This window comes from Centruroides sculpturatus, unplaced genomic scaffold (genome assembly GCF_000671375.1).
Source record: "Centruroides sculpturatus isolate CEXI.00-Female unplaced genomic scaffold, Cexi_2.0 scaffold90, whole genome shotgun sequence".
NCBI lineage: Eukaryota > Metazoa > Arthropoda > Arachnida > Scorpiones > Buthidae > Centruroides > Centruroides sculpturatus.
In genome coordinates, this window is record NW_019384353.1 from 350,547 (window position 1) to 366,158 (window position 15,612).

The 15,612-nt window shown below is 29.6% G+C and overlaps 1 protein-coding gene across 2 annotated transcripts in view; it reads left to right on the top strand.

Moving 5' to 3' along the window:
* The window catches only part of LOC111638816 (UDP-GlcNAc:betaGal beta-1,3-N-acetylglucosaminyltransferase-like protein 1), a 30,895-nt gene extending 16,127 nt beyond the window's left edge, over nucleotides 1–14,768 (top strand). The window contains exons 7-12 of one of the 2 annotated variants that reach the window (XM_023384568.1): nucleotides 767–862; nucleotides 3,284–3,408; nucleotides 5,148–5,283; nucleotides 9,461–9,529; nucleotides 11,279–11,353; nucleotides 14,283–14,768. In XM_023384568.1, coding sequence (XP_023240336.1) covers nucleotides 767–862; nucleotides 3,284–3,408; nucleotides 5,148–5,283; nucleotides 9,461–9,529; nucleotides 11,279–11,353; nucleotides 14,283–14,363 — 582 coding nt within the window. In that variant the 3' untranslated portion in view covers nucleotides 14,364–14,768. The remainder of the gene's footprint in view (nucleotides 1–766; nucleotides 863–3,283; nucleotides 3,409–5,147; nucleotides 5,284–9,460; nucleotides 9,530–11,278; nucleotides 11,354–14,282) is intronic. The other variant, XM_023384575.1, reaches the window with a different exon arrangement.
* Nucleotides 14,769–15,612: the final 844 nt, after the last annotated feature.

Genomic DNA, 15,612 nt, shown 5'->3' on the forward strand with positions numbered 1-15,612 from the left:
GAGGCAGGGTATTGAACGGTGACCAAAGGCAAAATTGGGGCTGATAAGAGGAAACATTGCGTTTAATGGTTTCCAGATGATGAGAACAATGTACAGTAAGGGCACAAAGTGTGAGATTCATAGAAAAGTTTTCCTAAGAATATTTCCAATCCTTTTCTCACACAAGAGAAAATGGGTTAGGGGGCGTTGGGTATAACTTTATGGAACAAAGGGGGCGGTGGATCGAAAAAGTTTGAGAATCACTGATATACAATGTAAATGCAACTACTGTATAATTCAAAGAGGGTTTTCCATGCAGTGGAAATGGTTCCATGATCTTTAAAATTAATGCAAATTGACTTTATTTCAGAGATTGTTGTAATTTTTTCATTCAGTTCATTATCAAAATTATATTTATTTATACATATTTTATGTACAATAAAGGTAATTTTAGTTCAAAAACTTTTTTAAATATCAAGGTATATTTTCACCTAAGAGGGCAGTTTGATTTTATTTTCAGATTTGTTCATTCAATGTTCAAAAGGTCAAATCAATAGTAAAATCACATTTATGAGCGATTGATCAGAACTTTTGTGTTGATTGTTATATCATGGTGAATCACTAAATCAAGGGTTGCTATAAAGCAAGTTTACTGTATTATTAATAAAACTTAGCTTTATTTATTCTGTATGATAAATTATGAACTTTTTGCAAGTACATTTTTTCTTGTACTAATATAAAAATAAAAAATAATAGAAAACTTTAAAACATATGACTAATTTTTTAGATATATACATCTCATGGACCAACTTTAATAATGCCAACTTGGTTTTGTTCCCGTGACGTTTTCAAAAAAGTTGGAGGATTTAGTGAAGCAGGAATGGTAATTTTGAACATCTAAATTATGTATATATGCATACATATACATATATAATTCTTAAAGTAAGAAATAATAATAGCATACATAATCTTTGAAATGAAACAACAAAGAGAAGAATTCAATCTTCGGTATTAAAACACTGAAGACTGAATTCCTTTAAAATGAAATACCTTTAAACAGAAATTTGGCAAGCAAAACTATTTGTTTTCTTAAATGTTTACAACATACCATATTGGCTCAAATATTTTTGATGATTTTATTTCTGGTTTTAAAGGAACAAAAAATGATTTTGACTTATCAAGTATGATTACTAAATCAAAGAAAACTTTCATTTTTTTTCATGTGAACAGCATAAACAGATATTTGTTGCCATTTTGCAGCAAAACTCTTTTAAGGCTGAACTTTGATGAGCCAATAAAGAGTCCACAAGATCCTATGGAGTGGAGACTCTTTATTGGCAGGATCCTCCAACAAATGCAGTATATTGTTGCAAAAAATGAGATTGTCCTCTATTGAAAAATTTCACTTTTCCTGATTTCCATTTTTTGTAACAGGATGCCTTAACTACTTTTTCCAAAAGTTTTTACTGCTGGAGATGTAATGCAAGTAGTTGAGCCTTTCTTTTTGAAAAACCCAAATCATGAATTAAATATGGCACCTGACAGCTGATACCTAATGGTATACTAAGATGTAGCACCTGACCCAAGAAGATCCTTGTAGAATGATTCTTGACATTAAGCAAATATGATTTCTCCAGTTTTATATTTTATTCAAACAACAGTAAAAGAAAGTTTATTTAAAACAGACATTTTTATGCAAACAAATGGTTATTTTTAAAAATACTGTGGTTAATAGAAGATTTTGGACTTCAGATTCATTTTCAGCTCATTAAAATACATTAAAAAAATCACATTTTCTTTCATGCGAGGATTGTGATGCAGAACAATGTAATTAAAGATATATACACGTGTTTAATGCTGTCTGTCAGGAGTATATAGCAGTAATCCTTACATTTTATACATAAAGATATCTAATAAATTATATTATTACACAAGTAAATAATTTTAATGACAGGAATAATCCTTAAAATAAATAGCAAATAGAATTTGGAATTAAATTTTTATATATATTAATTTAAGTTTTTCATTTATTTTATACTATTTGGGAGTTGTAAAGATTCTCAATATACTCTTATATAATGATGATATGTTAACTTTAAAATTAAAAGTATTGATGAAAAATGTTAGAATCAAAGTGATTTACAAAATATTCAGCATTATGAAACAGCTGTAGTTTCAAGTATTTTAAATCATTATTTTCTAACATTTATTAATTTGTTAATTACTCAATACATGACAATATTCCCTACTTTTATGTACGATATTTATATTCATTAATTCAGGAAATTTTATTTTCTATGCTTTTAAATTTATAAAACAAGCCATAAAATTTCACATTTATTTATTAATAAATATAAACGATAAATCAGTATGCCAGAAAAAGAGAATGATTGCGAATTCTTAGCTCAAAAGTTTGGGCAATGCAACACTTGGGTGATCTGCCTAGGGGTGATGCCTTCCAGGAGGTCTTTTTAAGGGAAATTGGCCCCTATTTAGGCGTTACAAACGTGGAGAAAACCCAGAAAACTCCTCGTGGCCAGCCCATCCAAGCAAGGCGCAAATCCACAACTGAACTCCCAGTGTTCAGGGTATGAAGACCGCTCAGCCACTGGTGGGCTCTAACAAATTTTTACCATTAACTATTTAACTAACTAAAGTTAGGACAGTGCTCAAGATTTTTATTACAAAAAATAATAATATTTTTTCATAATCTAGTTTATTAATTTTTACAATATAACTATATACAGTAACACAATACAGTAGATCAGTGATTCTCAATCCGTGTTCTACAAACTTGCTTAAGTGTTCCACAAAAAGGTTTTCATTGCAAATTTATTCCAATGTACTACAATATATCACCTTATTCATAGACAATTCCTTGCTTACTATTGGATTCAATATAATAAAGTTTATTGCTTTATTGTTTCATGACAATAGTAAACATGGAATTGCTTATCAATTTTTGAATATATTGATGCTAATGCTCTGCACATTAAAAAGTATATGAATGGTGTTCTGCAGCCTCAAAAATTCTCTGAGAACCTCTGCAGTAGACTAGAGAGGAATTAAGTAAGTACAAAATAAATATAAGTTATATACAATATATTGTTTTATTTAAGTTTTTAATTTTTCCAAATGGGAAATTAAACTCCCAAAAAACTCCATTGCACATGGCCTTGACAAGTGACACCTGTCCACTGTGACTGAAAAGTCCATTTTATATACTACTGTATTTACAAAAATAATTATTTCAGTAGTAATTAATTTATTTGACAAATTACCTTTATACTTATATTACTTACAGGGAACACCTGAAGATTTATTATTTTATTTTGCCCATTTGAAATTACATGGAAGTTTATACAGGGTGGATGAAGATTTGTTGATGTATCGTTATCATCCTGGTGCTACTACTTTTTCCATTGATGAGTATGTTTAAAATATTTTATGTATTTATACCATCAATATAAACTAAATAGCTAGGCTTTACTGGCTATTTTTAGATTCTATTTTAATTAAGTTAATAAAAGACACCTTCTGCATTTCCAGCACTAGTTTATTTTTAGAGACAAAGAATGGAGCTGGAAAAGTGTGGAAGGTGTCTTTTATTAATGATCAGCTTCAGTTTTTAGGAGTGTTTTATTAAGTTATTAAAGAATTTCTGACTAAAAGTAAATGATGTTGCTCTTCTGTAATAAATTTAATGATTTGGAATTAACTAATATTTTAGTTACTACAAAACTACTTAAAATGAAAATACTACAAAACATTTTCATGATATTGTGGTATTATTTGACATATTTGATTACTGAAATATTATACTGTATTTTAAAATGAAATAAAAATTATTATTTTCTGTACATAATTTAAAAAATTATTTGTAATTAAATGCTGTAAATGACATTATTCTTTTTTCATATACCATTACTGACTGTATACAACTATGAGGGAAAAGTCAAAACAAATTTTATTTGTATAATTTTATAATAAACTTTTATTTTTGCTTTTTTTAATGTCTTTACTATGATTGTTTTATACATGTTTTATTGTTTATTTGTGCATTGCATGTTTATTATTATTGTCTATTACTTGTTATCATGGAACTTCTTTCTTGTCCTGTAGGACATTACTTGTATTAATTTATTTAAAAAATTAAATTAAATTGAGAATGAGATATTTCTTCCTCACATGATAATCACTGTGAGATGTAGAAACTAGTATAATTTTAAGTGTTTCCCCTAGAATTCAATGCACTTCTGCCATTATTTCTGTTAGTTCTTGAAGATGTATAGTAATCCATTTCTTGGAATTGTTTGACCACTACTTCTGTGAACTCATTTCCTTGTAACTTCAGCTGTAGTGCTAGAAACAGAAAAAAGTTGCAGGGTGCTAAATTTCTGCTGTACAGGTGATGTGGGTTGCACAGAATAATTTTCTTGGTCAAAAACTCTGTTACCATATTAGTAATGGGTAGGTGTGCATTGTCACCTACATCACTGCACCAGGAAAATATATATAACAACAATGTTAGCTGGCACTCAGCCAGCTAACATTGTTGTTATATATATATATATATACCTCGCCGGGTGTNCGGGGCTATATACCTCGCCGGGTATTACGTTATCTGGCTGAGTGCCATTGGGGTCGTGGGCGATAAAGTCGTCCCCAGTCAGTGATGTATTTAACCAAGTAAGGTTATATCTAATCTAATATACTTCTGGAAGCGAAGACTCGCTCGGGGTCTGGGTGACGTAACTGGCAAGAGGAGGTTGCAGGTTCAAGCCCAGTCCCGGCCCAGTTCCCTTATTCCAGAAGGTTCTAAAATTAATTTAATAATTTATTTATTTAATTTTAATTATTAATTTATTTAAGAGATGGTGCCTAACGCCTACCTCTAATGACAAATTACTTTATTCTAATCATTTAATTAGCCATATAATAGCCCGATATTTAGGCGATCATTTGGCAATTTAGTATATATACTATTTGGGCTTTGAGTTGTTGTTATTTATAACTACTTGTCCTTAATTATTTATGGAAAATTTATTAAGAAAACAATGTAATCAAAAGTAATAATAAATAAATTTAAATAGAAACAGCTTTTTGCAGTATTTACTGTTTATTTTCATTTAATGATAATTTAAAACTTTTAAATTATTTTCATGCAGAAAAACAATATGGGACATTCGAATTAAGGAATTGGAAGAAAATGTTTTGTATCATTGGCCAAAATTTACAATTTGGAATGCTGGAAAACAGGGGAGAAAGTTCTTCCGTTCTATAAGTTCTTCTAACAGGAGTAAGGTAATTAGTCAAAAATTATAATTTGATATTATTAATTTATAACATAATTTGTTATTTGGTATTTAATTAAACATAATATTTTTGAATCATGTATAAATATTTATAAAACAATTTTAATTTTTTCTTAAATTTGAAAAAAAGCAAATTCCTGACCAAAAGTTTTCTTTAATTTATCTAGTTACTTTCATATAAATTAAAATTGGTCAAAATTCCCAAATAATAAACTTTAAACATTGAGAATTATTATATTATAATATTTCTGTGAAAGTATTTTCATCATTCTGAATAAATTCAACAGTACTAAAGCTACTAAAAAACCTAATGTCCAGCAGAGAAGTTTGGAAGTGCTAATGTTTTTGCCTGTGTTAAATAGGTGAAATGTTAGCACTTCTGATCTTTGCTGGATATTAGGTTTTTTAATAGCTTTAGTTCAAGTATACCCAGTTTTTGAGTGATAGTATTATAAATTTAACAGTTTCTGTTATGTCTGTTGTCTCCTCTAGTCAAAGGATTTCAGCTGACGAATGGTAGTTCTCCAATGTCACAATTCCTTGTTTCTTGCAGATACTATTGTATCTAGTTTCTGAAGTTTCCTGCCCTGCTTATTCAGGATCTTCCTCTTTCCCTAGTGCCCTCAATATTTCTCTGAATTAGTCTTTAAAATTTTCAGATTTCCTTAAAGGTGTACTTAGGATTTGCTAGATCCTAGGCAAAATATATTTGTAAGGACCATTATAAGAGCAATGAAGGTAGAGGGTAACTTATCTAGATCTACAATAATATGAATATTTTTAATATAGAAACAAACAATAGAAACAATTATAATTTCAATAATTACCAATTTTATGATTTAAATACTAAAATGTACCAAATTTGCAAGTGCCTAGGCATCACCTTTTTTGCCTGTATGTAGGCCTACTACAAGGTTTCCTCTCATGAACATGAATTCCATTTGTTGTAGATTCTATCAGAAAATAAATAATGGTTTTTATTTATTTATTTTTTGAGGACTAATTTAACAAACAGATAGTCACAAAGTTTCCAACAGCATGCTTATGATGGCAATGATATACAAAAAGTACTGAATTTTATATATATGTGCCAAATTAGCCTATGTTTCAAACTTCTCAAACTTTGGCCAAAGCTTTAGATTCTTCTATAAAATGTTAGACTAAACCAATTGGATTGTTACACCAATAACATTTTTCTTTCAAATGCTTATTAGTATTTGTTTAACTTGAGTTAAATGATCAGTCTTTTAATGGAAATTCCAATTGGCATTCTCATATATGGAACCACAGATGGAATTTCTAACATCTAAGGATATCAACTATGTAAAGTAGATTTTAGCAAAGATTAGTCAAAGGAAACATTTAATTATAAGAAAGAATAAAATACAGTAGAGTCTCAAAAACTCAGCCTAATGTGGACCAAAGGGTGGCCGAGTTTGTGAAAATGCCGGGTTATCAGGAATGGGGTTAAAAAAGTAAGTATGAGTGTTTCCTCAGAAAATACTGTACTGTACTTGTATGTATTGTTTACTTGAGAATACAACAGAGAATAAACTGCCCAAATACCCTTAAACAAAGGAAAAGTACATCCTTTATGAAGGCATAGAGCCTTTACTACATGAAAATGAAAATTAATGAATACACTGTGTACAGTAATTTACCTGATAAGACAGACCTCAGAAAAATACTTTANGGAAAAGTACATCCTTTATGAAGGCATAGAGCCTTTACTACATGAAAATGAAAATTAATGAATACACTGTGTACAGTAATTTACCTGATAAGACAGACCTCAGAAAAATACTTTATGAGACATAAAGCTGTCTATAATGAAAATTAATTAACTAAGGATTTTTTTGCCCTGCCATGGTGTGGCCGAGTTATCTGGACTGCTGGGTTATTGAGAGCCGAGTTTTCGAGACTACTGTAATATGAAAAAATTATTCATTACAATAAAAAAAATAAATATGGAAGGACATACAGAACATATTTAAATAAGTTCCTATAAGATGCACTCAGCAGAGAGACTACAATCTTATATCACCTAAGGTTCACTGAGAAAAAACTGTTTGTTTAACAAACATTTTCAACTTACTAACATAGCCATCACTATTTTTTGAAAACGATTTTTAATTTAGTTCAAAACCTGAAGATAGCCTATGTTAATATGTTGAAAATGTTTGTTAAATAAACAATTTTCTCTTTGCAAACTTTAAGTGGTGTAATAAGATATGATTACCTTGAAATATAGTGATCATTTCTACATCAGTAATAGTAAACAATGAAATATAACAAAAGGATTTTGACCTATTTGAATTTTTGCAAAATTTTAAACTTCAAATTCTATTATTATAGCAATATATAGTCTCAGTTTCTATTCTGTTTGTTTACAGATAATTCAGAAAATTAGTTGTTTTAAGATTTAGAAAATCCAGTTTCTAATACCGTGTTTCCCCGAAAATAAGACCTAGCACAGATTTTGCTGAATTGCGAAATATAAGATCTCCCCCTGAAAGTAAGACCTAGCGAAGTTTTTTTTAGTCATAATGATCATCGACAGATGGTTGAAAGTGGCTGTTGGCTTTGTGAAAGTACAGCCACTAATTCTAATTGGTCAGCAGACAATTACGCCACACGGCATGATTTGCATAAGACTATGGCTTGGGAATCACAGATTTGCATAACGTTACGGCTGGTGATGGCTAATTGGTCGGCCGGGAATCACGCCACATGACATTTGCATAGTGCTACGGTTCAGTAAGCACTAATTGGTCATCGAGTCTGATGTTGACGCTATAAAAAGGCGACAGTTCGACACACCAGATATACGTCACTCTTGTCTAAGTTCGACTTGGGAATTTTTTTGTTCAATAATAAATGTGAATTCTTCTTCCTGGAAAAAATAAGACATTCCCTGAAAATAAGACCTAGTGCATTTTTCAGAGCAAAAATCAATATAAGACACTGTCTTATTTTCAGGGAAACACAGTATGTTGAAATTCCAAATTTTGAATGCTGTTCTCTAAATACTGTTCTGTTTTATATTGATCAAAGCTGATTACAATTGCAGAAAAGCTAAAAACATTTCTTTTGTAATATAATAAGCTCATTTTGGTTGCCTTAAACAAGCAGTATTGTTGTATTCTTACATGATAGTGCCAAGATTTGTCTGTTCTGATATTTAGTTCTTTATACATGATGGAGTCAAAAAACAAATCAAACTTTTAATGTAACTTTCATTAAAAAAACTCATTCAAACATCAATACCTGTTTAATATTAGAAGATTTACTAATACTTGAGTAAGTTTTTTCATTAAGTATAACCATTTCTAGAGTGGGAACTGTAACTTTCATTGTGCTAATAATACAAGTATTTACAGAAGACCTTCAAAATAAGTATCTTCTGCAGTGCGCACTTCTGCCAACATTCATACCAGTTATTAAGAGTCATGCAGTCCATTCTATACTACTACCTTTGCCTTGTTCAATCATCATGGCACTTTTCTTATGTGAAAGACCTGATGAATTATGAGTTTGCTCTTTATTATAGACCCATCAATAAGGAATTTTATGTTGACATTCTTGGTTGCCTTTGCGATGTGGTGAAAAAAATATCATCTCTGGCAAGCAAAAGCTGGTTTCTCCATCACAACAATGTCTTGGCACATCGCATGTTCCTAGTTAGTTAATACTTCCAAAGCCTTCTTACCAGTGCTTGCTCTTGTAGACTTTCATGATTTTACCAAAATGAAAGCTCTGTTTGAAGGCTCTCAGATTCAAATTAATGGAAGAGATTAAAAGTGCTGTGAAAATTGCACTTAGGGAATTAATGCAGAATGGGCTATAAGACTGTCTTAATAAATGGTACAGATGTTAGCAGAGGTATATAGTCTCTTCCGTTGTACCAATTTTGAAAGTGGTCATTGGAAATATATCTATTATTAATATGATAAAAGTTACATTAAAAGTCTGGTTTATTTTATGACCCTACCACATATCATTTTTTATCGTAAATAATGTATTGAAGTCAGCTTTATTTTCCATAATAAATCTTCAAGAAGTTATGAAAAATATATAACATAATTCATAAAATATTAATTTATGTATATATCTAGTGAAAATAAAGGTGGAAAACATTCTGTTTAAAACTTTTCATATTATTTCAGATAGTTGCATTTTGTGATGTAGACAGAAAGAAAATAAGTAAAGGATTTTATACATTTGAAGAAAGTGAGGTAAGTTTCAAACATTTTATCACACTGTAGTCAAATGTAACATTAAATGACTTAAAACCAAATGATTGCTGGATTAATTGGGATATATTACTTCTACTATTAATAATTAAATGCTACATAATTTGGCTTAGAGGAAGACATTAGGAACTATCTCTTATTAAATTTAATAATTAAAATTAAATTAATATTTATTAATTAATTTTATCCATACCGATTATTTTCTTCCAGAACCTTCTAATGTGGCTGTCAGCCATATTATTGTATATTTTTGTATATATTTTATATCTTAGGCTTAGTATTTCCTTTGTTATTTGTCTTGACTATTCTAGAACTTTCTATGTTAATCCCTTTTTCCTCGGGTGGATTCACCGGTTCTCGGAATGGACGTTGAGAAACAAAAGTTAACAACTCGCTAGGGAATCAAAAGATAGGGAAAACTCAGATTTGGTGACCTCGTGGTGACAAGAGGTGCAATCGAGTCTTGCTTGGAATTGTGACCAGAGGCGCCTACGGACATTTTTTGTCAGAATATCAGAGAACTGTATCTGACATCTGGAGGGTTTAACCTTAACAGTGGCCCCAGTTTGTGTTAATAATGAGAGAAATTAGGTCCCTGAAAATACAGTGCTGAAGACGAAGATCTTCCAGCATTAAGGAGGCCAGCTTAGATAACTGTATGTAGATAGTCCATGCAAGGTGGAGCAGTACAAGAAGGAGGTGATAAAAAAAATTCTGAAACCTATCGACTTTCGTGTATCAGTGATCCATCCAAGGTATATGACTACAAAAAAGATTTCCAGGTCTTTCCTTCTTCCCTCTTCTCTTTCCGTAACAATCTGTCTGATTTCCTTATCTCCTTTTAGTATATAATTAGGTTAAGTTTTAGTCATAAGTTTCCGCAGTAATATTGTCGAGCATTTGTTTGATTTGATTATTGGAATGAACTGTTCAATTGTTATACACGCGAATTGAAAGCCTGTGAGTTGGGATCGGGGTTTTTTTTTTTTAACCTATATGAAAGCAAAAATAAAATTGATCTGTTATATCTATTACTGTGTTGTCTCGTTCCTTGTAATTCTGTTCACAGAAATACCTGTTTATCGCTTCGTATCTATCACACTAAGGAGGTTTGGAGTGGGACTTGAATTCACAACTGCTGCTTACTATGTCGATGCACTGCCAGTTATGCAGAGCTTTGTTTGATCTTCATTTCCAGAACTGTTAATTAACATATATTGGTTACTCGTGGAATGACTCACATAGCCTAACTGGCAATTGAGGAGGTTTGAGTCCTGCTCTGCACCAATTCTCTTCTTCCAGAACCTTCTAAATTAATAAATATTAATTTAATTTTAATTGTTAGAAATTAATCATCAAATAAAATAAAATCCATCCAATGAACAAAGCGATAATAAATACAAATACGTCGCACTAACCTTATATAGCTTTGCAGTTACTTTTTGAAACGTAACACTCTGCAAAGCTATATAAGGTTAGTGCAATGTATTTTTATTAATTATTGAGTTTTTATACTTAACTGTAAAATTAACAGATAGAATATGTTCATTTATTTTGTATTGCAGGTCATTTTTTTTTAGTTTCTTAAGATTTATACATCAGGAATTATAGTTAAGTAGGAACTATTTATGAATATAATTAGTACCATTTTATGTATACAAGAAAATTAAAATTTCGTTTATATTACAATAATTTGAGATGTTACTGATATTTAATATTTTAAAATTACAGGATTCAGTCAAACCTAAAATTCCTATCATTCATTTTACTCAAGCAAAGCCACCATTCATTATTTGCATAAAATTAGTAAGTATAATTTTAAGTGCTTGAATAATAAATAATACTTTGGATAAAATTATTATTCTATGTATTTATTCAAAATATATATATTATTTTAAAATTATATATCATAAAATATATTAACAATTATCTTAAGCATTCTCAGCCATCATTGAGTATAACCTGTATGATTATATCTAAATTAATAATAAAGTTATTATTGAAATTATATAATACAAATCCTATATAAACTATATTACTTCAAATTTAATTTTTTAAAACAAACCAAGGTTTTTATTTCTTTTTTTAACATTACACATGTAATTCCAAATTATGACTGAGAAGGAGAGGGTCATATGTTCAGGTCTCTAATTTGAACAAAACTTGGTCAGCATGAAGCCCTAAACTCAATCAGCTCCTTTCCACTTCTCAAGCATTTCTGAAAAACGGACCTTTGAAAATTGAGTGTTTAGTTTATATATCTTTGAAAGTTTTGTCTCTCTTTGGAAAGCTGAGTGGATATCAGATGCTAGTCAATGGAGCTACACAATGTAGATTCAACTCTTTGCAATTTTAGTTTTTTTTGTGTGTAACATAATTATTTTATTATTCTTTTGTATCATTAGCATTATTACTATTATTCCTCAAATTTAAAGCTTATAAAACAAGAGATTAAAAATCATGATGTAATTTCTTGTTTAGTGAAAAAGAAATCTCTTGATTTAACTCTTTTATGTCATTAAATAAAATTTTCATTTCTTCATATTTATTTTCAGATATGGTGGTATTGTTATATTTGAAGTGTAACAAACATGAGAACATGAGGAAATTGTCCCTGAAATTAACAATTAAAAGGAAAAACATTGCAAATACACTACACTATTTTAATATCAGACTTGTCTTTCTCATCCATACATAGTAATGTCTGAAGTTTATTTGTGGTGACATGGTATGTAATCATGAACAGAAATATCTAAAAATAAATATGAAGATATGAAAATTCTACTTAGCAACATAAAAGAGTTTAAATCTACAGAAACTTCATTTTTGCTAAACAGGAATTGTTGTCACAATTTTGTAATCTCTTGTTTTATAAGCTTTAAATTTCAGAAATAATAATAGTAATGATAATGATACAATAGAATAATAAAATAATTATGTTACCAAAAAAATAGAAAAAAGCTAAAATTGCAAAAATTTGAACATACGTTGCATAACTCCACTGCCTAGCATCTTATCCACTTGGCTGTTGCCTTTCGAAGAAGACATGAAACTTCCAGACTTATAAGCTAAACACCCAATTTTCAAAGGCCCGTTTTTCGGAAACACGTGAAAAGTGGGTCCTATTATTTGGACAAGGAGCTGATTGTGTTTAGGGCTATATGCTCACCAAGTTGTTTGAATTGAAGACTCAAATGTCTGACCCTCTTCTTGTGAGTTCTATACTAGGATTCTATAAAAGTTGGATTAGTCATTAGCTCAAACATAAAATTTAATGGCAATAAAGGGATACAGTTCTCATTATCACATACAAGTTATAGAATACTACATATAAATATCATTGCAGAAGCTGATTGGTTTATTTATTTTAATGTTAGTTAAAGTTAATTGAGTTTAATAATAAATAAAATTATTATAAAATTGATATTAGAATAATAATCCTGGACTCGAGCATCTCTGCAGAAAGTTCCTTTTCCTAATCAAACATCTTTACATACCCGATATGATTAAAGCTATCCATCTACCAAAGCTGTATATTACCGGGCTAGAAATGGCTATAATACTAATAATTTAATAGACAATTTGGCATTAGAGTTAGGTGCCATCTCTTGATAAATTTAATAATTATAAATTAATTAAATACTTTTAAATAATAATTTAGAATTACTGGAAGAAAAGAATCGGCCCAAAGTGGGACTCAAACCCGCAACTCCTGCTTACTGTGCAGATGCATTGCCAATTATGCTACCTGGACCTTCGGTCAGATCTCCTCTTCCAGCATATATATATGCTAACGATATAACCATCGACAGTTATTACAATGCTGGCTGGGGACGCATTCAATGGTTATTATATACACCATGCTGGGGTTTGCGATGGCCGGTTGAGTTGCACGTTGTGGGCGTTGAATGCGTCCAGCTGGCATTGTAATAACTGTTGATAGTTATATCATTAGCTTATATATGCTGGAAGAGATCGCACCGAAGGTCCAGATAGCATAATTGGCAACGCATCTGCATGGTAAGCAGGAGTTGCGGGTTTGAGTCCTGCTTCAGTCCAATTCTTTTCTTCCAGTAATTCTAAATTATTATTTAAAATTATTTAATTAATTTATAATTATTAAATTTATCAAGAGATGGCACCTAATGCCTAACTCTAATGCCAAATTGTCTATTAAATTATCAGTATTATAGCTGTTTCTAGCCAGATAACGTACGGCTTTTGGTTTGGATAGTTCCTTTTCTTTTTTTGGTAGTAATGGCATGAATCCACAATAGTTTAAACTGGTAAATTTATTTGTGCTTTTGTAATATAGTGTGTTTATGCCCAATTTTGCTATCAATTAGTGTGATCAATTGTTTAAACCCAAAATAATAAGTTAAATTTACCAGTTTTGATCATACCAGTAGTAAGATTTTAGACTGGCTGTATGTTATTTTTCTTACATATAACGTTATATGTAATACTCATTTCAATCTTACTTGTTAGTTAAGAATTTGTTGTAAATGCATGTTTAGTTTTCTCAAGTGTTCTAGAACATGTTAAAACTCCTTATAATTAAATCTAATAACAATTACTAAAAGCCAACTTAAATAGTTCATTTATACTGTAAATTTTTCTGGTTATTAAAGATTGAATTTATTTTGTTAACCAGTTTGTTTGTCAATAAATCATACAATTTATTAGCTTCTTAAATATATATATTTCATGTAAATAATATATTATTTTAAATTAGGATCTAACAGGAGGAAACTTTGAAGAAAACCTTTCAAGTCTTAATTTAACAGAAGGCATTGATTATTTTCTTTTCAGCTGAAATTTACTGTATATTAAAAATTAATCTTGTATTATCCATTCTTGAAAATATCTTCAAAAATTCAGTAATATCCATATTTTTTTTAGTTTATAAATTTGCTTTGTGGAAAGATATATTGTTACTCAGAAATGCATTTCACCATCCTTATCTTGACCTAATGACAAGGAAACAATGATTTATATCTAAATTTTATTTTACATCAGAATATAAAACTGAATAATTCTCCAGTACACAATTCAATTTACCTTCAATAAAATAAAAAAATGTTATGCTCTATTGAAACTGAATAATGTTTTCTAATAGATAAATTTCTATTTTTTATATACAGGAGCATATAATTTTTAATTTATTCTGTATATTAAATTGTTTGTACATACAGTATATTCCTATAAAATATATCTCTTGTTGAGCATTTGTGTGTTGTCTCAATTTTTCTGAATATTTTATACTATAAAAATATAGTTTTGCATAAACATTATGGATGAGAGGTGATATGCTTATAGATCATGGTGTATTTATCCACATACACTTACTTATAATTCAAATTTTAGCAATATTATAAGATGATACAATTTTTTAATTTACATGTGTAGCTTGCACAGCAATCAAGTCAGGCGTTTCAAACTTGCATGAAACACAGTTAAAAACAGCTATATACAAGTTCTGTGCTAATTCCAAAAAAATGCTGAATCAATTTTAATTTTCCACCTTTTTGAAGTATACAAAAATACTTCAAAAAATATGTTAAAAAATTCATTTTAAATTAATAGAATCATACTCTATCGATATATATTACATTTTTCCAATTACATAAACATCAAAGTAAAGTATCTCCAGAATCATATCTTGAAGACACTTCAGTTTAAATACAGTAAAACCTTTTATATAGACATCTTCAGGGTTTAAAATTTTTATCTACATAAGTAGTGTGGTCACTTGTGTTATGAAAAGATTGACAAAAAAGTCTTAAACTTAACATTAACCAATAGGCATAGACATATCTAGATGTAATTTGACACGCTGATCACAAGTTAATTTTTTTAATACCAATTGATTCAGATTGGTAATAAAAAAAAATTAATTTGCAATCAACCATTTAAAAGTTACAAAAGATTTTTTTATTTCCAGCTATTTGCTTCGTTTAAAAACTTTATTAACCACTCAGCAGTGAAGGATGGATATATCCGTCCAGGGCGATCGTGCAGTGGTGAAGGACGGATATATCAAATTCTTTTGGGGGTATTGCCAC